This window comes from Bos indicus, chromosome 10 (genome assembly GCF_029378745.1).
Source record: "Bos indicus isolate NIAB-ARS_2022 breed Sahiwal x Tharparkar chromosome 10, NIAB-ARS_B.indTharparkar_mat_pri_1.0, whole genome shotgun sequence".
Taxonomy (NCBI): domain Eukaryota; kingdom Metazoa; phylum Chordata; class Mammalia; order Artiodactyla; family Bovidae; genus Bos; species Bos indicus.
In genome coordinates this window covers 91,981,300-92,003,143 of record NC_091769.1, presented here as the reverse complement: position 1 = coordinate 92,003,143, position 21,844 = coordinate 91,981,300, and the positions used below count along the sequence as shown (strand labels likewise).

Here is a 21,844-nt window from a genome sequence, read left to right as displayed (position 1 = left end):
TGAGGCTCGATCCCGCCTTTGCGTATGCCGAGCCTCCTTCCTCATGACCTTTGCCACGGGTGGAGCTCCTCACGCTGGCTCCCGGCAGTAGATGGAGTTGGAAAGAGGGCGGTAGATATAAAAACTATTTGGTGGATAAAATGAAAGATCTTGAAATCAGATGACCATTTGGGAAGGGTGGAAATGAGTGTAAAGGAGGGGTCAAAGATGGGTCCCTTGGATTCTGCTTTGCAAAACTGGAAAATCCTGATGGCAAAACCTCAGTGAATGGTCTATTGCTCGTCTGCTGTGTTAGCTCTGCTCCTTTCTCTGGTTCTGCCTTGTTTCAGTCCGTGTCTTAGACGACCTGTAGCTCCATGTGACTGTGTACTTTCCCAGTGCCCCAGTGCCGTATTTGTGCTTCTGTTTACATATTTGTTTCTTATATAAATTCTGAGCCATTTTTACCCCAGCACAGTTTCTGGCACTCATTATCTGCTCAGTGTACGTTTGTTGAAAGAATCAATTTGGTATTTCTGCAAGTCTGCATAGCTTACTTATTTGTTATAAAGTATAGCCTACACATATGTGTATAGCATACCTATTTACCATTAAAAGTACAATAATATAAAAAATCCATGTAACCACCACCCAGACCAAGAAATAGAGGATTATAGTACACCCGAAACCTCTTAACACTCCTTGCTTCCCCAAGGGCTTTCTATATTAATCATTCTCTTGATTTGTTTAAATACCATTTTTACTACTTGTATCTTACTTAGTATTGCCTGCATTAAGGTTTATATAGGTGGAATAATGCAGTATGTATTTTCTGACTTGCCTTTTTCACTTGATGTTTTGATTTTGAAGAGTAGCTAGCTTTGATCATTTCATTTTCAGTGCTGTGTGATGCTCCACTGGAAGACTATATTGCAGTTAGTCTCCATTCCATTCTTAACGGACTTTTGTTTTCAGTGTTTCCACCGTGAACAGTGCTGCGCCACACATTCTTGTCCCTGGGTCCTGGTGCATGTGGGCAAGGCTTTCTTGGCAACATGGGTTGGCACACTGAGCACATGGTCTAGTTGAATGAAACTTTACTGTAGCACAGTCACGCTCATGTGTTTAATGGCTACTTCTGTGCTGTAATGGCAGAGTTGAGTCATTGTGACAGATGCCATTTAGCCCGAGAGCCTGAAATATTTGCTACTGTACTGTTTACAGAAAAAGTTTCTGAACCACTTTTCTAGAGTGTTTGTCAAGAGTGAAATATTGCATGTAATGGTTAATGTTACATATGGTTTTAAAAACTTTTCTTTGGGAAAGAATATTTTGTATCTCTTAGAACAGACATTTGTTTTATTATGTCTTGATAACATTATAAAAATTTGTGTATTGTTGCAAAGAACAAGTTCTCCTCTCTTACTTTCAATGAATCTTCATGGAAGAATTCAAGAGACTCCTAAATAGATGACTTTGCTTTGCTTTTTTTAGTTTCATGCTTTTCATCAGTCCCTCCGAGACCTCAGCAGTGAACAAGTTCGCCTTGGAGATGATTTCAACCGGGAACTTGCCAGAAGAAGCCGGTAAAAGCTGAAAATGATTTTTGTTGAGGAATTAATTGTTAGAAGAATAAAACAGGTTCTCTAGTTGACATGTTTACATGAGTTTACAAAAAAAATACTGTGTTTTTATACTCATATTTTAAAGTATACTAATAGAACAGTTCAAGACCATTTGAATTTGCAATATATCATGACTCAGTATTAGAGAAGTTAATTTCATACTTTTAAAAACATTTTGTTACAATGGAATGCTGGCATTATGGAAAGAGATGTTGTTAGATATTAGTAAAGAGGTAAATATGCAAATATTGGGTTAGCTAAAATGTTCATTTGGGTTTCTCTGTAGTATTTTATGGAAAAACTCAAATGAACTTTTTGGCTAACCCAGTGCATTGGAGAGAGAGCCCGAGACCAGCTGACCGACATTGGAGCAAACATAATGTAGAATTCATCAGTGGACATGAGTCGTTGTAGAATCAGACATTTTATCTTTCAGTTGAAATCTTCAAAGGCCAGTTGTTTACATCTGTCCAGTTTTTGCAGTTGAATTTGAGCTCCCTGCATCATACAGCAAATTCCCACTGGCTATCTAGAGGCCATAGTTTTCCAGGAACATTTTATACCATTGTAAAAGTCACAATCTGTATATAGAAATGATTAGGGAGAAAAAGGTTAATTGAAATTCATTTACCAAATTCCCTTGCTAATTCCTATTCTAGCTAATGAAATCATTCCACATGCCAGTTTTATGTTGCTATAGCAAAAAGAGTCAAGCTATAAAGGTTAAATCTATGAATATCAACGGTAGTCTGTGTAACTTTTCTTCTTCTCTATAAGGAAGGCAGGACATTTAGTAATAATTAAAGACCTTACTGTTAGCTTATTACTACTGCCACCAGTAAATAGTATTGCACACTTATTTCATGTCAGGTAGATTTAGGTTTATTTCTTAAAACAATTTTATTGAAGTGGTAATTATTGTTTTCCTCATTTTGAAATATGGAAGACTGGTGGGGTAGGTGAAAGTGTTAGCTGCTCAGTCATGTCCGACTATTTTGTGACTCCAAGGACTGTAGCCCACCAGGCTCCTCTGTCCATGGGATTCTCCAGGCAAGAATACTAGAGTGGGTTGCCATTCCCTTCTCCAGGGGATCTTTCCAACCCAGGGATTGGGTCCCTGATCTCCTGCATTGCAGGCAGATTCTTTACCATCTAAGCCACCAGGGAAGCCCAGGGTTAAGTGAGGCATAGAAACTCAGAGTTTGACCTTGGATACATTAGATTTCAGATACCTGTGAGACATCCAAGTGGAAATGTAAGAAATGCAGCCAGACATTTACTCTGGAACCCCAAGGAAAAGTCTCCATTAGAGAAATTTACGAGTGGTCAGCATATGGAAGTGGTATTTGGAACTATGATAATGGATGATATCCAGAGGGAAACTGTAGGGAGAGCATCAAGGACAGGGAGTCCTAGGAGTTCCAATATTTAGAAGTCATATAAAAAGAAGAGCTGGCCTGAGGGCAAGAGCTAGTCAGGGATGGGAAATCCAGCAGCACATGGAACCACAAAAGCCCAGAAAGAAGTACAGTGAAGGAAGTCTATCACTTAAGATAGCTTCTTTCTGAGGAATTACTAAGGGCATACAAATGAAATAAAATGACCATTAAGAAAAAGGAAGATATAGGTTGTAAGAAATAGTAAAACTTACCAAGGACTTCAGTGAAAGTAATTCCCAGCATGATAGCCATATAGCAGGTCCAGGAATTAATCACTGAATTAGAGCAGGAAATAAGTAGCCTTTGAGATGAATGTAGTTAGGAAGAATGGCATAGATTCTTAAAAGATGATTCAGTAATAAGTGGGAGAAAAATATCAGTGATGTGTTAATAAGGTCAAAAAATAATGGGAAAGTAGAAAAAGCAAAAGCGCAGGGAAGTTAGTGATCTGGGTAGGAAGCTGACTAAAATGCGAGCATGATAGAATGTAAGGAGAAAGGATTAATTCTCTATAGTGAAGTAGTTCAGAATGGGCATAAATATATTAAGTAGGTTATACAGGTGACTAATAAAAGAACTGAAAATAGTAATAAATTTATCTCAAATTGGAGAGCAGTGTTAGTGAGTTAAATATTTCAAAACAGAGTTGAAAATATCTAGAGTTGAAAATGATGGCGGTAACCAGCAAAGTAATTCAAATGTATTAGGCGAGCATGGTTGCCAGCGGGGATTGGAACCAGATAAATGTGAGAGGAAGGTCTCTGCTTTTCTTTGTAAGTTTCCTGTACTAGTCGATTATTTGTCATGTGTGTTATTAATTTGATGGGAAAAAGGTAATGGGAGATAAATCAGTGGGGACAGAGTTTGTACAGTAACCTCAGATGTAATTTGATGATGAATTGCTGGAGAGGATGTGAGATCGAGAGTTTTGTCCTCCTTACCTCTTTCATTCTTCTTCATTTAAATTGAGAATTATAGTCTTTTTTTTTTTTTTTTTAAGTGAAGGTGATGATGTAGTATAGCATTATTTCTCAGAATGTAGTCTCCAGACGGGCAGTATCAGCATCACCTAGGAATCTGTAGGAATGCCTTCTTGGGCTCCAATGCAGATCTCCTGACAGAGTCTGTGTAACACGTCCTCCAGGTGTTTCATATGTGTGCTCACCTCTGAGACCCACTGCAGCAGAGCATTATGTAATAACATATTGTGATATTGTAAGTATCATGAATTATGTATATTTTCTCAAATAGCTGACTTAAAATTTTTGTTGTTGTTTGTTTGTTTGCCTAGGTCGGATGCTGCAACAAGAAGGGCTTTGGAAGAATTGACTGAAAAACTTAATGAAGCCCAAAAACAAGATGTGGTGAGATCTCCTTGTTCATAGAAAGTTTTATTTCATACTCAGGTGCTAGGGTAATTGAGCTGGTCATAATCACAATCAGTATAGTAGATTTTAACTTTTTGTGTACTATATACCATTTTGTCTAAAATATTCATGAATTTTAGGCATTGAGGCTTGAAATATTTATAGTGGTATTATGTTAAAGATAGAATTAATTTTTAGAGTTTGGTTATGAATATTTTAAAGATATTTTAAATTTTATTGACTCAGTGATGTTGTGCTTTTATTAAATGATATTTGAGAAATACAGAATTTTTGGTAGTGACTCTGTAGCACTCTGTGAAGTATTTTTAAGTCATCTCCCAGAAGCATGTGGTCACCACTACTGCAAAGGCCTCCTTGCTCTGTTTTTTGTTTGACATGGTGCTGACTGAAAAAAAAAAAAAAGCCCTAATCTTGAGTTTTATTTCAAACTCAGATTGTTGACACTCATTATTCAGTGATTTCTTTTTGTGAAATCACTATTCTTGCTGGAATTAAGATTAAAAATGAAGTATATACGGTGTCCATTTCTTTGCATCATCAAGTTTTTTTTTTTTTTTTTTTTCTTTTTTCTGGAGAAAAAGTTATCAGTTGAAGTGGTCACTAAACTGTTCAGTTGCAAACTTATCCATTTCAGGAGCACTGTGTGTTAATTCATTCATTTACCACAAAGACTTTGAGAATAGTGGCAAAATTTTGTTTAATTGAAATTAAGAGGTTCCTAATAAAAGCAGATAATTTTTCTGCAGTTGTAATTTTTTTCCAGATGTTACTATGTGTACAGGTTCTTACATAATATGCTGAACTTATTTTGAAGTTTGAATTTATTGGCCACATGTGCTAAGAGATGGATATGCTCTGTTTTCAAAGATAACAACTTAATTTCTCTTATTTTTAGTTTAAAAAGTTTGGAGGTATAATGTACTTACAGGAAAGTGCACTTATTAGTGTATAGCTTGATGAATCTTTACAAGGTAAGCACACTCATGAAACCACAACCCAGATCTAGAAAACAGAACATTGTCAGTGCATAATAAGCCTCTTTATTTCCCCTCCCAATCATAATTTCTCCTTTTCTGACCATGATTTTGACTTTTGAATCCATAGATTAATTTTGCATGTTTTAGCTGTTTATATAAATGGAACCATGTAGGCATTTTTGTGTGTGTGTGTGTGTCTGACTTTTGCTGATCACGATTGTGATATTTTTGGGTGGTATGTCATGAACTTGTAGTTTGTTCATGTTTATTGGTCCTTAGTATTGCATTGTATGGATATACTGCAGTTATTTTAACATTTTGTGATAGATATTTAAGTTATCTCAAATTTGGGGCCATTACAAACAAAAACAAGACCAGGAGCTGACTGTGGCTCAGATCATGAACTCCTTATTACCAAATTCAGACTTAAATTGAAGAAAGTAGGGAAAACCATCAGACCATTCAGGTATGACCTAAATCAAATCCCTTATGATTATACAGTGGAAGTGAGAAATAGATTTAAGGGCCTAGATCTGATAGATAGAGTGCCCGATGAACTATGGAATGAGGTTCGTGACATTGTACCAGAGACAGGGATCAAGACCATCCCCATGGAAAAGAAATGCAAAAAAGCAAAATGGCTGTCTGGGGAGGCCTTATAAATAGCTGTGAAAAGAAGAGAAGCAAAAAGCAAAGGAGAAAAGGAAAGATATAAGCATCTGAATGCAGAGTTCCAAAGAATAGCAAGAAGAGATAAGAAAGCCTTCCTCAGTGATCAGTGCAAAGAAATAGAGGAAAACAACAGAATGGGAAAGACTAGAGATATCTTCAAGAAAATTAGAGATACCAAGGGGACATTTCATGCAAAGATGGGCTCGATAAAGGACAGAAATGGTATGGACCTAACAGAAGCACAAGATATTAAGAAGAGGTGGCAAGAATACACAGAAGAACTCTACAAAAAAGATCTTCATGACCCAGATAATCACAATGGTGTGATCACTGACCTAGAGCCAGACATCCTGGAATGTGAAGTCAAGTGGGCCTTTGGAAGCATCACTACGAACAAAGCTAGTGGAGGTGATGGAATTCCAGTTGAGCTATTTCAAATCCTGGAAGATGATGCTGTGAAAGTGCTGCACTCAATATGCCAGCAAATTTGGAAAACTCAGCACTGGCCACAGGACTGGAAAAGGTCAGTTTTCATTCCAATCCCAAACAAAGGCAGTGCTAAACAATACTCAAACTACCGCACAATTGCGCTCATCTCACACACTAGTAAAGCAATGCTCAAAATTCTCCAAGCCAGGCTTCAGCAATATGTGAACTGTGAACTTCCAGATGTTCAAGCTGGTTTTAGAAAAGGCAGAGGAAAAAAAAAAAAGAAAAGGCAGAGGAACCAGAGATCAAATTGCCAACATCCTCTGGATCATTGAAAAAGCAAGAGAGTTCCAGAAAAGCATCTATTTCTGCTTTATTGACTAAGCCAAAGCCTTTGACTGTGTGGATCACAATAAACTGTGGAAAATTCTGAAAGAGGTGGGAATACCAGACCACCTGAACTGCCTATTGAGAAATCTGTATGCAGGTCAGGAAGCAACAGTTAGAACTGGACACGGAACAACAGACTGGTTCCAAATAGGAAAAGGAATACGTCAAGGCTGTATGTTATCACCCTGCTTATTTAACTTATATGCAGAGTACATCATGAGAAATGCTGGACTGGAAGAAACACAAGCTGGAATCAAGATTGCCGGGAGAAATATCAATAACCTCAGATATGCAGATGACCCCACCCTTATGGCAGAAAGTGAAGAGGAACTCAAAAGCCTCCTAAGAAAAGTGAAAGAGGAGAGTGGAAAAGTTGGCTTAAAACTCAACATTCAGAAAACGAAGATCATGGCATCCTGTCCCATCACTTCATGGGAAATAGATGGGGAAACAGTGGAAACAGTGTCAGACTTTATTTTTCTGGGCTCCAAAATCACTACAGATGGTGACTGCAGCCATGAAATTAAAAGACGCTTACTCCTTGGAAGGAAAGTTATGACCAACCTAGATAGCCTATTCAAAAGCAGAGACATTACTTTGCCAACAAAGATCCGTCTCGTCAAGGGTATGGTTTTCCTGTGGTCCTGTATGGATGTGAGAGTTGGACTGTGAAGAAAGCTGAGCGCTGAAGAAATGATGCTTTTGAACTGTGGTGTTGGAGAAGCCTCTTGAGAGTCCCTTGGACAGCAAGGAGATCCAACCAGTCCATTCTGAAGGAGATCAGCCCTGGGATTTCTTTGGAGGGAATGATGCTGAAGCTGAAACTCCAGTACTTTGGCCACCTCATGCGAGGAGTTGACTCATTAGAAAAGACTCTGATGCTGGGAGGGATTGTGGGCAGGAGGAGAAGGGGATGACAGAGGATGAGATGGCTGGATGGCATCACTGACTCGATGGATGTGAGTCTGAATGAATTCTGGGAGTTGGTGATGGTCAGGGAGGCCTGGCGTGCTGCGATTCATGGGGTCGCAAAGAGTCGGACATGACTGAGCAAGTGAACTGAACTGAACTGAACAAATACTCTACTGTTACCAATCTTTTTTAGTGCACATGTGCATGTATTTCTGTTGGTATATACCATGGAGTGCAGTTGCTAGGTGCCTTCCAACTTAGTAGATACTGATAGACAGATGTCCAAAGTGGCTTCACTAATTTACACTCCCGGTAGCAGTGTGTGAGAAACTGTGTTGCTTTTCAAAGACTTGATATTATTAGTCTTTCATTAGCAGCCATTGTGTTAGGTGCTTACAGTATCTCATCATGGTTCTAATTGGCATTTTCATGATTAATGGTGATCAGCATCTTTTCATGTTTGGCTACTGGCTATTTTCTTTCGTGAAATGCCAGTTTTTCTTTTGCCCACTGTTTTTATTGGGTTGATTGTCTTTTTGTTATTGATTTGTGGGAGGTTTTAATAAGTTTTTACATGAGCACTTTGTCAGTTATCTGTTTTGCATCTATTGTCTCCCAGTCCACAGCTGTTTCTTTGGGTTTTTTTTTTGTTGTTGTTGTTCTTAAACTCTCTTAATTTGAGTCTTTTGTTAAAATCTAATTTAATTCATTTTCCATCTTTTTTGGTTAGTGCTTTTTTGACCTATTTAAGGAATTGGTCCTTATTTTAAAACCATGAAAATATTCCCTTATATAATCTTTTAAGAGCATAGTGTTTTACCTCTCACATTAAAATCTATTATGTACTTGAAATTGATATTTGTTTCTGATGTGAAGCAGAGGTCATACATTTTATATGGATATCCAGTTGATTCAGTCTCGTTTACTGAAAGGACTACATTTCTCCACCACTTTACAGTCCTGTCTTGGTCATAAATAAAGTGTTCATACGTGCAGTCATCTGTTACTGGACTCTCTGTTCAATCATCTGGTTAATTTGTCTATCCCAGTGCTCATATCGTACTTTCTTTTTGAATAGAGTTCCTTGTGCTATACCGTGGGTCCTTGTGGATTGTTTTATAAATCATAGTTTTAAGTTTGTATGAACCAGCTGATTCCTCCCTGCCCAACTCATTTTTTTTTTTTTGTAACCATACATTTCAATTCTAAATCTGTGAAGCTGTTTCTCTTTGGAAAAAAGTTCATCGGATTCCACCAGAAGTGATATCGTATGATACTTGTCTTTCCCTGTATCCCTACATCAGTTAATATTATGTGATCATTTCTATTAGGTTGGTGCAGATGTATAATAATTGTGGTTTTTGCATTGTTGAAATTTGCCCTTTGATATTGGAATACATTCTTAAATGTGGTTATGTCATATATCATTTTATTGCACATTTATTGCTTTATGTTTCTGTGCTAATAACTTCTTGCTATTTATTTTATATGTATTTTAGACTATGGAAATGATGTTAGACAAAAAGCAAGTTTGAGCGATTTTCTTATTTGAGTTCAAAATGATAATAAAACAGTGGAGACAACTTGCAACATCAACAACGCATTTGGCCCAGGAACTGCTAATGAGCATACAGTGCACTGGTGGTTCAAGAAGTTTTGCGAAGGAGATGAGAGCCTGGAAGACGAGGAGCATAGTGGCCGACCATTGGAAGTTGACAGTGACCAACTGAGAGCAATCATTGAAGCTGATCCTCTTTCAACTGCATCAGAAGCTGCCAAAGAACTCAGTGTTGACCATTCTGTGGTTGTTTGACATTTGAAGCAAATTGGAAAGGTGAAAAAGCTTGATAAGTGGGTGCTTCATGAGCTGACCAAAAATCCACAAAATCATCATTTTGAAGTGTTGTCTTTCCTTATTCTATGCAACAATATTTTGCTCCTTGGAAGAAAAGCTATGACCAACCTGGACAGCATATTAAAAAGCAGAGACATTACTTTGCCAACAAAGGTCAACCTAGTCAAACCTATGGTTTTTCCAGTGGTCATGTATGGATGTGAGAGTTGGACCATAAAGAAAGCTGAGTGTCTAAGAATTGATGCTTTTGACCTGTGGTCTTAGAGAAGGCTCTTGAGAGTCCCTTGGACTGCAAGGAGATCCAACCAGTCAGTCCTAAAGGAAATCAATCCTGAATATTCATTGGAAGGACTGATGCTGAAGCTGAAACTCCAATACTTTGGCCACCTGATGCAAAGAACTGACTTGTTGGAAAAGACCCTGATGCTGGGAAAGACTGAAAGCAGGAGGAGAAGGGGATGACAGAGGATGAGATGGTTGGATGGCATCACCGACTCAATGGACATGAGTTTGAGCAAGCTCTGGGAGTTGGTGATGGACAGGGAAGCCTGGCGTGCTTCAATCCTTGGGGTTACAAAGAGTCGGACATGACTGAGCAACTGAACTGAATGCAACAATAATGAACCATTTCTCGATTAGGTTGTGATGTGTGATTAAAAGTGGATTTTTTATTAAAAGTGGATTTTTTATAACAACCAGCAGTGATCAGCTCAGTGGTTGGACTGACAAGAAGCTCCAAAGCATTTCCCAAAGTCAAATGTGTACCAGAAAAAGGTCATGGTCACTGTTTGGTAGTCTGCTGCTGGTCTGATCCACTACAGCTTTCTGAATCCCAGCAAAACCACTACATCTGAGAAGTATGCTCAGCAAATCAATGACATGCTCCCCAAACTGCAATGCCTGCAGCTGGCATTGGTCAACAGAAAGGGCCCAGTTCTTCTCCAAGACAATGCCTGACTGTACATCACACAACCAACACTTCAAAAGTTGAATAAATTGGACACAAAGTTTGCTTCATCCATCATCTTCACCTGACTTCTCACCAACCAACTACCACTTCTTGCAAGCATCTCAACAACTTTTTGCAGGGAAGATGCTTCCACAACCAGCAGGAGGTAGAAAGTACTTTTCAAGAGTTCATTGAATCCTGATGCATGGATTTTTTTATACTATAGGAATAAAGAAATTAATTTCTCATTGGCAAAAATGTGTTGATTGTAATGGTTCCTATCTTGATTAATAAAGATGTGTTTGAGACTAGTTATAATGATTTAATATTCACGGTCCGAAACCACAATTACTTTTGCACCAACCTAATACTTTTCTTCTCTGTGGCTGGAAATGGGTTTATGTCATCTTTATGTCTGAATAATAGTGCTTAATATTACACTGTCTTGATATTCCTTTGTGAAAGGTTGTGATATGATAGAGTAAGTCCTTTTACTTTGTTCTTCAAGATTGTCTGGTGTTTTTTACTCTTTGTGTTTAGCTTAGAATCAATGTGAAATTGTTTAAAAACCTGCCGATCTTGATTGTATTACATTGTTTCTATATCAGCTTGGAGAGAATAGTGTATTAGTCAAACTAATACACTGTTTATAAGATTTATTCCTTAATTTTATTACTGGACATGGAACAACAGACTGGTTCCAAATAGGAGAAGGAGTACGTCAAGGCTGTATATTGTCACCCTGCTTATTTAACTTATATGCAGAATACATCATGAGAAACGCTGGGGTGGAAGAAGCACAAGTTGGAATCAAGATTGCTGGGAGAAATATCAATAACCTCAGATATGCAGATGACACCACCCTTATGGCAGAAAGTGAAGAGGAATTAAAAAGCCTCTTGATGAAAGTGAAAGAGGAGAGTGAAAAAGTTGGCTTAAAACTCAACATTCAGAAAACGAAGATCATGGCATCTTGTCCCATCACTTCATGGGAAATAGATGGGGAAACAGTATCAGACTTTATTTTTTTGGGCTCCAAAACACTGCAGATGGTGACTGCAGCCATGAAATTAAAAGACGCCTACTCCTTGGAAGGAAAGTTATGACCAACCTAGATAGCATATTGAAAAGCAGAGACATTACTTTGCCAACAAAGGTCCGTCTAGTCAAGGCTAAGGTTTTTCCAGTGGTCAGGTGTGGATGTGAGAGTTGGACTGTGAAGAAAGCAGAGTGCCAAAGAATTGATGCTTTTGAACTGTGGTGTTGGAGAAGACTCTTGAGAGTCCCTTGGACTGCAAGGAGATCCAACCAGTCCATTCTAAAGGAGATCAGTCCTGGCCACCTCTTGCTAAGAGTTGACTCATTGGCAAAGACTCTGATGCTGGGAGGGATTGAAGGCAGGAGCAGAAGGGGACGACAGAGGATGAGATGGCTGGATGGCATCACTGACTCGATGGACGTGAGTTTGAGTGAACTCCAGGAGTTGGTGATGGACAGAGAGGCCTGGCGTGCTGCGATTCATGTGGTCGCAAACAGTTGGACATGACTGAGTGACTGAACCGAACTGAACTTGGTATTTTTATGCTATTTTATAGTGTGTCATTTAACGTTTAAAAATGTGACAATCTTTGTCATTAGGAGAATTTTCCCTATTCAGTTCAGTTCAGTCACTCAGTCATGTCTGACTCTTTCCAGCCTCATGAACTGCAGCACGCCAGGTCTCCCTGTCCATCACCAACTCCCGGAGTTTACCCAGACTCATGTCCATTGAGTCGGTGATGCCATCCAACCATCTTATCCTCTGTTGTCCCCTTCTCCTGCTCTCAATCTTAACCAGCATCACGGTCTTTTCCAGTGAGTCAGCTCTTTGCATCATGTGGCCAAAGTATTGGAGTTTCAGCTTCAACATCAGTCCTTGCAATGAACACCTAGGACTCATCTACTTTAGGATGGACTAGTTGAATCTCCTTGCAGTCCATGGGACTCTCAAGAGTCTTCTCCAACACCGCAGTTCAAAACCATCAATTCTTTGGCGCTCAGCTTTCTTTAGAGTCCAACTCTAATATCCATTCATGACTACTGGAAAAACCATAGCCTTGACTAGACGGACCTTTGTTGGCAAAGTAATGTCTGCTATTTAATACGCTGTTTAGTTTGGTCATAACTTTCCTTCCAATTTCATGGCTGCAGTCACCATCTGCAGTGATTTTGGAGCCCCAAAAAATAAAGTCAGCCACTGTTTCCACTGTTTCCCCATCTATTTGCCGTGAAGTGATGGGACCAGCAAATTCAAAAGCAGAGACATTACTTTGCCAACAAAGGTTCGTCTAGTCAAGGCTATGGTTTTTCCTGTGGTCATGTATGGATGTGAGAGTTGGACTGTGAAGAAGGCTGAGCACCGAAGAATTGATGCTTTTGAACTGTGGTGCTGGAGAAGACTCTTGAGAGTCCCTTGGACTGCAAGGAGATCCAACCAGTCCATTCTGAAGGAGATCAGCCCTGGGATATCTTTGGAAGGAATGATGCTAAAGCTGAAGCTCTGGTACTTTGGCCACCTCATACGAAGAGTTGACTCATTGGCAAAGACTCTGATGCTGGGAGGGATTGGGGGCAGGAGGAAAAGGGGACGGCAGAGCATGAGATGGCTGGATGGTATCACTGACTCGACGGACGTGAGTCTCAGTGAACTCCGGGAGTTGGTGATGGACAGGGAGGCCTGGCGTGCTGTGATTCATGGGATCACAAAGAGTCAGACACGACTGAGCGACTGATCTGATCTGATCTGATCTGATGGAACTAGATGCCATGATCTTAGTTTTCTGAATGTTTAAGCCAACTTTCTCACTCTCCTGTTTCACTTTCATCAAGAGGCTCTTTAGTTCTTCTTCAATTTCTGCCATAAGGGTGGTGTCATCTGCATATCTGAGGTTATTGATATTTCTCCTGGCAATCTTGATTCCAGCTTGTGTTTCTTACAGCCCAGCGTTTCTCATGATGTACTCTGCATATAAGTTAAATAAGTAGGGTGACAATGTAAAGCCTTTATGTACTCCTTTTCCTATTTGGAACCAATCTGTTGTTGCATGTCCAGTTCTAACAGTTGATTCCTGACATGCATACAAGTTTCTCAAGAGGCAGGTCAGGTGGTCTGGTATTTCCATCTCTTTCAGAATTTTCCACAGTTTATTGTGATCCACACAGTCAAAGGCTTTGGCTTAGTCAATAAAGCAGAAATAGATGTTTTTCTGGAACTCTCTTGCTTTTTCGATGATCCAGAGGATGTTGGCAGTTTGATCTCTGGTTCCTCTGCCTTTTCTAAAACCAGCTTGAACATCTGGAAGTTCATGTTTCACGTATTGCTGAAGCCTGGCTTGGAGAATTTTGAGCATTGCTTTACTAGTATGTGAGATGAGTGCAATTGTGCGATAATTTGAGCATTCTTTGGCATTGCCTTTCTTTGGGATTGGAATGAAAATTGACTGTGGCCACTGCTGAGTTTTCCAAATTTGCTGACATATTGAGTGCAGAACTTACACAGCATCATCTTTTAGGATTTGAAATAGCTCAACTGGAATTCCATCACCTCCACTAGCTTTGTTCGTAGTGATGCTTCCTAAGGCCCTCTTGACTTCACATTCCAGGATGTCTGACTCTAGATGAGTGATCACACCATTGTGATTATCTTGGTCATGAGGATCTTTTTTGTAGAGTTCTTCTGTGTATTCTTGCCACCTCTTCTTAATATCTCCTGCTTCTGTTAGGTCCATACCATTTCTGTCCTTTATTGAGCCCATCTTTGCAAGAAATGTTCCCTTGGTATCTCTAATTTTCTTCAAGGGATCCCTAGTCTTTCCTATTCTATTGTTTTCCTCTATTTCTTGCCACTGATAATTGAAGAAGGCTTTCTTATCTCTTTTTGCTATTCTTTGGAACTCTGCATTCAGATGGGTATATCTTTCCTTTTCTCCTTTGCTTTTCGCTTCTCTTCTTATCAGAGCTATTTGTAAGACCTCCTCAGACAGCTAGTTTGCTTTTTTGCATTTCTTTTTCTTGTGGATGGTCTTGCTCTCTGTCTCCTGTACAATGTCATGAACCTCCATCCATAGTTCATCAGGTACTCTGTCTATCAGATCTATTCCCGTAAGTTTTATTTCTTACTTCTACTGTATAACCATATGGGATTTGATTTGGGTCATACCTGAATGATCTAGTCGTTTCCCCCCTTTCTTCAATTTCAGTCTGAATTTGGCAATAAGGAGTTCATGATCTCAGCCACAGTCAGCTCCCGGTCTTGTTTTTGCTGACTATATAGAGCTTCTCCATCTTTGGCTGCAAAGAATATAATCAGTTTGTTTTCAGTGTTGACCATCTGTTGATGTCCATGTGTAGAGTCTTCTCTTGTGTTGTTGGAAGAGGGTGTTTACTATGATCAGTGCGTTCTCCTGACAAAACTCTATTAGCCTTTGCCCTGCTTCATTCTGTACTCCAAGGCCAAATTTGCCTGTTATTCCAGGTGGTTCTTGACTTCCTACTTTTGCATTCCAGTCCCCTATAATGAAAAAGACATCTTTTTTAGGTGTTAGTTCTAAAAGGTCTTGTAGTTCTTCATAGAAGCGTTCAACTTCAGCTTCTTCAGCATTACTGGTTGGGGCATAGACTAGATTACTGTGATATTGAATGATTTGCCTTGAAACTGAACAGAGATCATTCTGTTGTTTTTGAGACTGCATCCAAGTACTGCATTTCTGACTCTTTTGTTGACTATTAGGGCCATTCCATTTCTTCCAAGGGATTCTTGCCCACAGTAGTAGATATAATGGTCATCTAAGTTAAATTCACCCACTGCAGTCCATCTTAGTTCACTGATTCCTAAAATCGACGTTCACTCTTGCCATAACTTGTTTGACCACTTCCAATTTGCCCTGATTCATGGACCTAACATTCCATGTTCCTATGCAGTATTGCTCTGTACAGCATCAGACTTTGCTTCCCTATTATTATTTAAAGTTTTCCCTATTACATTTAATGTAAATATTGATTTAGTTTGTATAAATCTACCATCTTACTATTTGCTTTCTATTGGTTCCACTTCTGAAGTTTAAAAAGGGTTTTTTCTGTCCTTTGGATTCATTAGTTTTCATTTTCCATATTATCTTGCTAATTGTACCTTGTTTGTTACTCTTTTTATAGTTAATGAAAGGATTAAAACATGCATCCTAAATTTATCAGATTTATATAAATTAGCACTTTAAGGTCTTCCTAGGAAATGCAGGACCTAGGAAATCCTAACCCCATTAATCTTACTCTCCACTTTTCTGTTACTATCATGTAGTTTAATTTTGTATTCATTGAGCTACATCAGTCATTTCAGCTCAGTCACTCAGTTGAGTCTGAGTCTTTGCGACCCCATGGACTGCAGCACGCCAGGCCTCCCTGTCTGTCCATCACCAACTCCCGGAGTTGACCCAAACTCATGACCATTGAGTTGGTGACGCCATCCAACCATCTCATCCTCTGTCATCCCCTTCTCCCACCCTCAGTCTTTCCCAGCATCAGGGTGAGTCAGTTCTTTGCATCTGGTGGCCAGAGTATTGGAGTTTCAGCTTCAGCATCAGTTCTTCCAGTGAATATTCAGGACTGATTTCCTTTAGGATGGACTGGTTGGATCTCTTTGCAGTCCACGGAACTCTCAAGAGTCTTCTCCAAACCACAGTTAAAAAGCATCAATTCTTTGGTGGTCAGCTTTCTTTGTAGTCCAACACTCACGTCCATACATGACTACTGGAAAAACCATAGGTTTGACTAGACGGACCTTTGTTGGCAAAGTAACGTCTCTGCTTTTTAATATGCTATCTAGGTTGGTCATAACTTTCCTTTCAAGGAGTAAGTGTCTTTTAATTATTATTTTATATAGATTGTTCTTTTAGATTTACCCTTATATTTATTCTTCTTTGATTTACATTTCTTTTTGTGTTCTTTATTCCTTTCTGCATCTCTGAGATTCCACATGTGCCTTAGGAGCATACTTTAAAATTTCCTTTAGAGTGAATCTGCATATACCAAACAGAATTCCATTTAGAATTTTATTAGAGTGCGTCATTTGGAGACAGGTCCTGTCTATATTTGTCTGAAAGTGTCTTTAGTTCACTTTCTTTGTTGAAAGGAATTTTCACTAGATATAAAATTGTAAATAGGCGGTTGTTTCTCCATTCTGTACTTTGCAGATAACGTTTTATCATTTTTTGAGTTTTGTTTCTGTTGAGAAGTCAGCCGTTTGTCTTAGTGGTGCTTTTTTTGGAGGATAATACATGTTTTTTCTTTAATTGCTTTTGAATTTTTCGTGTTTTTGGTTTTCTACAATTTTACTAGTCATGTTCTATCGATTTGTTGTTTGATGTTTATAGTTGTGTGGCTTCCCTGGCGGCTCAGACAATCATGCGTCTGTCTACAACGTGGGAGACCTGGATTCAATCCCTGGGTCGGGAAGGTCACCTGGAGAAGGAAATGGCAACCCCCTCTGGTATTCTTGGCTGGAAAATCTCATGGGCAGAGGCACTTGGTAGGCTATAGTCCATGAGGTCGCAAAGAGTCAGACACGACTGAGCAACTTCACTTATCTTTTTAAAAGTTATTTTTGCCTTACTCGCTGTCTCTTCTTTTTAGACCTCACATTTCATGTAATGTTAGAGTTTTTCAGTCTATCCTTTTTGTCTCTTAGGTTCATTTTCTATAATTTTAGAAATTTATTTCTCATTTCTTTATTTTGAATGTTTTCTGCTGATCTTTCATTTAGTTCCTTTCTTTGGTTAAATCAAATCTGTCAGAGTCACCTATTGATTTTTATTTTTAGTCATTACAGAACATTTCATTTCTAGAATTTTTATTTGTTTTCTCTTTACTTTGTAGTTTTTTTTTTTTTTTGCCAGAATCCTAAAACTATATACTTTTGTCTCATAACTCCCTTATTTGGACCTTTTATAGGTCTGTTTCTATTACCTCTTGTTTTCCTTGGATTTTAATCACGTTGTTTTTGCCTTCTTTTTGGTTTTGATTGGTTATTTGTGATGACAGAAATATTCATCTCTTCAGAGAAATCTTGCACAGGTAGTTTGATAATTATTATGTATGAAAGGACATGTTTCCTTTTTGTTAGATTAGACTAGGGACCATAGCAATCATGAATTACCTTATCATTTATCTTTGAGATATTTCAGTGTTACACTTCAGCGCTAGGTTTCAGCTATTTTTGATTCATCCTTACTGCTGGTATATAGTCCTTTAGGATTCCAGTCCAAAGTTCTGGGATGTGGGGATGGGGGAAATTTAACCCTTCCTTGAAAGGATTATCAACTTGTTTTTCTTCATTTTCAGAAATGGGCTGATATTTAAGAGAGAGAAGATAGACTGATGTCTTTGGGTTTCTTTATCTTGCATCTCGGTCTCATCTGACTTTATCTTTTAAGCTTTCTAGTGCCTTAAAACAGATATTAAAGTATTATTTTTTGCTATTTAAGTTATTTTCAGTGGGAGGATTGGTCTGAATTAGTCTATCAGGCTTCCCTGGTGGCTCAGGTGGTAAAGAAACTGCCTTCAATGTAGGACACGCAAGTTGAATCCCTGAGTCGGGAACATTCCCTGGAGAAGGGGAGGGCAACCCACTCCAGTACTCTTGCCTGGGAAATCCCATGGAAGAGGAGTCTGGTGGGCTATAGTCCATGGGGTCGCAAAGAGTCGGACATGACTGGACAACTAACACACACGTCTAGTCTGTCATTTTTAGAAGTGAAACTCCCGGAATCTTTTTATTTCTATCAAGTTCCATTACTATGTTTGCTGTTTTTATTGTACATGATTTTACCAAGTTTTTCAGCTGAGTCTTCCTTTACTTGCTACATAGGTGTATAACTTGTGAGCATGCTTTTTACAAGGACTTTGATGCAAACTCAAATATTCTTATTGTTCTGGGATCCTTGTAGATCTGAGTAAGCCATGGACATACCTAGTTGCCATGCTGGTTTTTGACGTTGTTAGACAGGTGGGATAGTTTGGAGTTTGAAATGCTAATTTGCATGATGCATATTACATTTGCTAAGTTTCACCTTTCGCCATTTTATAAAAGAAGCCATGATGAACCAAGTTACTGTGTTTATATTCCTTTCATACAGCAAATAAAATTATCAAGTAGTATCTATATAGTGTAGAATGTTACTGTGGATCTAAACTATAAGCACCGAGTTTGAAGTTAACAGCTGAATTCAAAGAATGTCTTGAGTTCTCTCATTATTACCATGTATTAAGAATTACTCAGTGTTAGATAAAAGCTATAACTGGGCAGCTAGATGTCACACCTCACTAGTGCTTAGCTCATTGGTGTGATTGGTTTATACAACTTGACTATTTGCTGAACTACCCAGTGGGCCCATTATGTTGTCAAAACCTAGGAAATTGTACATACCTAATTGTGCACTTTGTTGAATTGTTTATCTACCATTTCCTCCCATCAAGTTGTGATGTTACAGCTTGTTTTGTGCTTTCTGTAATTTGCTTTCAAAGCAGATTTGTCTCATAACTGTGCAGATCCTGTCAAACTTCACTTGGTTGTATGTAGTTCTCATTAAGAAACAGTTGTCTAATGCAAAGCTTAAAAAATAATATTGTTGAATTTTAGAAGGTCTTCTGAAGGCCACATGAGGTTTACTTTCAGTTTGTGCAAGGCTTAGTGTAGATTTTGTTACTCATTCCAGTTGAAGTCAGTGATTACATTTTGTAACAGTCTGACACATTGTGTTGTATTGTGAGTTAATGATAGTCTGTCTCAGGGAAGATGCAGTTTTGTTGTCTGAGCATTAAACTTCTCAGAGGCTGCAACTGTGTCCCCACCTCCAGATTTAAGTTTAAAATAAGATTACCAAAATGATGCACATTCACTGTGGAAACCTTTTAAATATTGTACAAGTACATAAAGAAAAATGACTGACTGTTCCTGTCCTCTACCAATTTCAATTTCTTTTGGTAACTGCTTTTAATCACATTTGTTGTGCATTATTCTGAGGCTACAGTTGTTTATCATGCATTTTTCTCAGTAACTGAAATATATCTTGAAAGTTTATAGAACACATTTTTCTTTGAGAGGCAGAAAGTATTAGTTCCTATCGCACATGCCAAGATCTAATTTGTTAATCCTTTGGGTGTCATAAATTTTTGTTTGTTTGTTTTCAAACTGCCCATTGGAAGGGGAATATTATTTTAGCATGATGTTTTGGGAAATATTTTCTGTCAACACTTAATCGTGATAATAAACAATATTTTGTGTGCATCATACCATAGGAGAAATTTTAGTCCATTAGTTATCTGGGCTTTATCTGGCTGAGTGTGATAGGAGTGCATATTAAGTTTGATTATTTAAAAACATTTTTATTTTGATTTCTGTAGGAAGGCCACTAAATTCGAAATGTAAACATGGATCCAGCAGCTTATGAGTTGATTATTAATCAAAGAACTCCCCCAATACTGCATTTAGAATAAAATAGTTATTGCAGAGATTACAATGGCAGCGTGTATAACTAATACTTACTGAAGTGGATTTTAAGCCAGCAGATATTAAAGATCTGAGGAATCAACACATTGAAACGCCAGAATACAATCCTGTGAACAGAATGCTTTTGCTTTTGTTTCATCTCTCTTCATTAAAATGCTGACTTTAAAAGCTGTCCTAACGTTCATTGTTATTCTGCTTTTTTTACAACTAAATTTAAAGATTCAGGACATTTTGATATCTTGGCAGTGAATTTGACTGATTAATATGGACTCTGGTAAAAAAGAATTTTTCAGTATTAGGCTTTTCCCTTAGGTCTCAGAAATAGAAAATAAATGTGGGGTGGCAATAATGTGTGAAGTCCTTATAATCTTATTATTGGGAATTATCTTTCAAAAGTTATAAATATGTGCTGTGTCATTAGGTACAAAGCCTGTGCCATTCTGTTTAGAACTGTTTATATTTGCTGTTCCTTTGGTCTTCTCAGTCTCAGGAAAGTGTGTAACAGTCTACCCAGCAGTCACCTAGGTTTCACTCCAGATCTTGTTTTTCATACCACACTTCCAGTCCATTATCAAATTTTGTCCTTTTTATTTCTTGCAGTCTTGCTTAATTCCTAATTCCAGTCTTGCTTAATGTCTATATCATCTAATACTTCTGTTCGGTCACTTTTATTGAGTTTACTGCAGTGGAATGCATTGAACTTGGTCTCTTGCCTCTTACAGTTGTCCATATCTGTGCTGACAGTTCCCAGGTGATTTTTATTTTATTTTTTGGCCATGTCGAGAAGCTTGTGAGATTTTAGTTCCCCAAGCGGGGATTGAACCTGGGCCCACAGTAGTGAGAGCACAATGTCCTGACCGCTGGACTGCCAGGGAATTCTCCCAAGTGATTTTTAAAAGTAGTCATCACAGTGAATTTCTCTAATGGTTTTTAAAACCCTCCCTGAGATTATTCTGTTTCAAATTATTTACCATAGGCTATACTGCCTACATTATCTGGCTTTCTCTAGGTTCCTTGGTTTTGCTAAACTCATTCCTACATTTTGGTCTTTGTATTGGCTTCTGTTTTCCCATTTTTTTGCATGGCTGGCTCCCTTTTGTCACTCAAGTCTTCTGTTGATAGCCACCACCTCTAGAGTGGCCGCTCTTACTCTCCCTTTGTTGTTATTGTTAGCAATTAGCATAGTAAAAACACTTTTGTATATTGCCTTTTTCACTTAATATATTTTTGATATTGTTCCATATTAATATTTCATGAGCTTCCTAATTCCTTTCTTTTAATATTTAAAGCATTCCATTGAATGTCCCATAATTTATTTAACCAGTCTTATATTGATGGACATTTAGGTGGTTTAAATCTTTTGCTTTTATCCACAGCACTGCAGTTATTGATCTTGATCATGCACCGTTTTTCACATGGGGAAGTAAATTGGTAGAATAAATTTCTAAGAGTGGATTTGTAAGATTAAAGTTTATGTGCGTTTGTAATTTGTTGCATATTGCTCAACTTTATAATTAGTATTTTAAATGTCCTCTTCTAATACTTTCATCTGAGAATTAACATTTATCGTACTCTTTTCCAAAAAGGATGAAATGTGTCTTACCTTAAAACTGCAATATGCATGAAGATAGGTTTTTCTAATTGGCCCGTTGTATTGAGTTCCTTCTTTCCTTTACCATCAGATCCCTATC

The 21,844-nt window shown here is 38.2% G+C and overlaps 1 protein-coding gene across 11 annotated transcripts in view; it reads left to right on the top strand.

Moving 5' to 3' along the window:
- CEP128 (centrosomal protein 128) overlaps positions 1-21,844 on the top strand; it is a 483,641-nt gene that overhangs the window by 49,360 nt on the left and 412,437 nt on the right. For all 11 annotated transcript variants that reach the window (XM_070797945.1, XM_070797947.1, XM_070797949.1 and 8 more), the window contains 2 exons: positions 1,474-1,565; positions 4,335-4,407. In XM_070797945.1, coding sequence (XP_070654046.1) covers positions 1,474-1,565; positions 4,335-4,407 — 165 coding nt within the window. The remainder of the gene's footprint in view (positions 1-1,473; positions 1,566-4,334; positions 4,408-21,844) is intronic.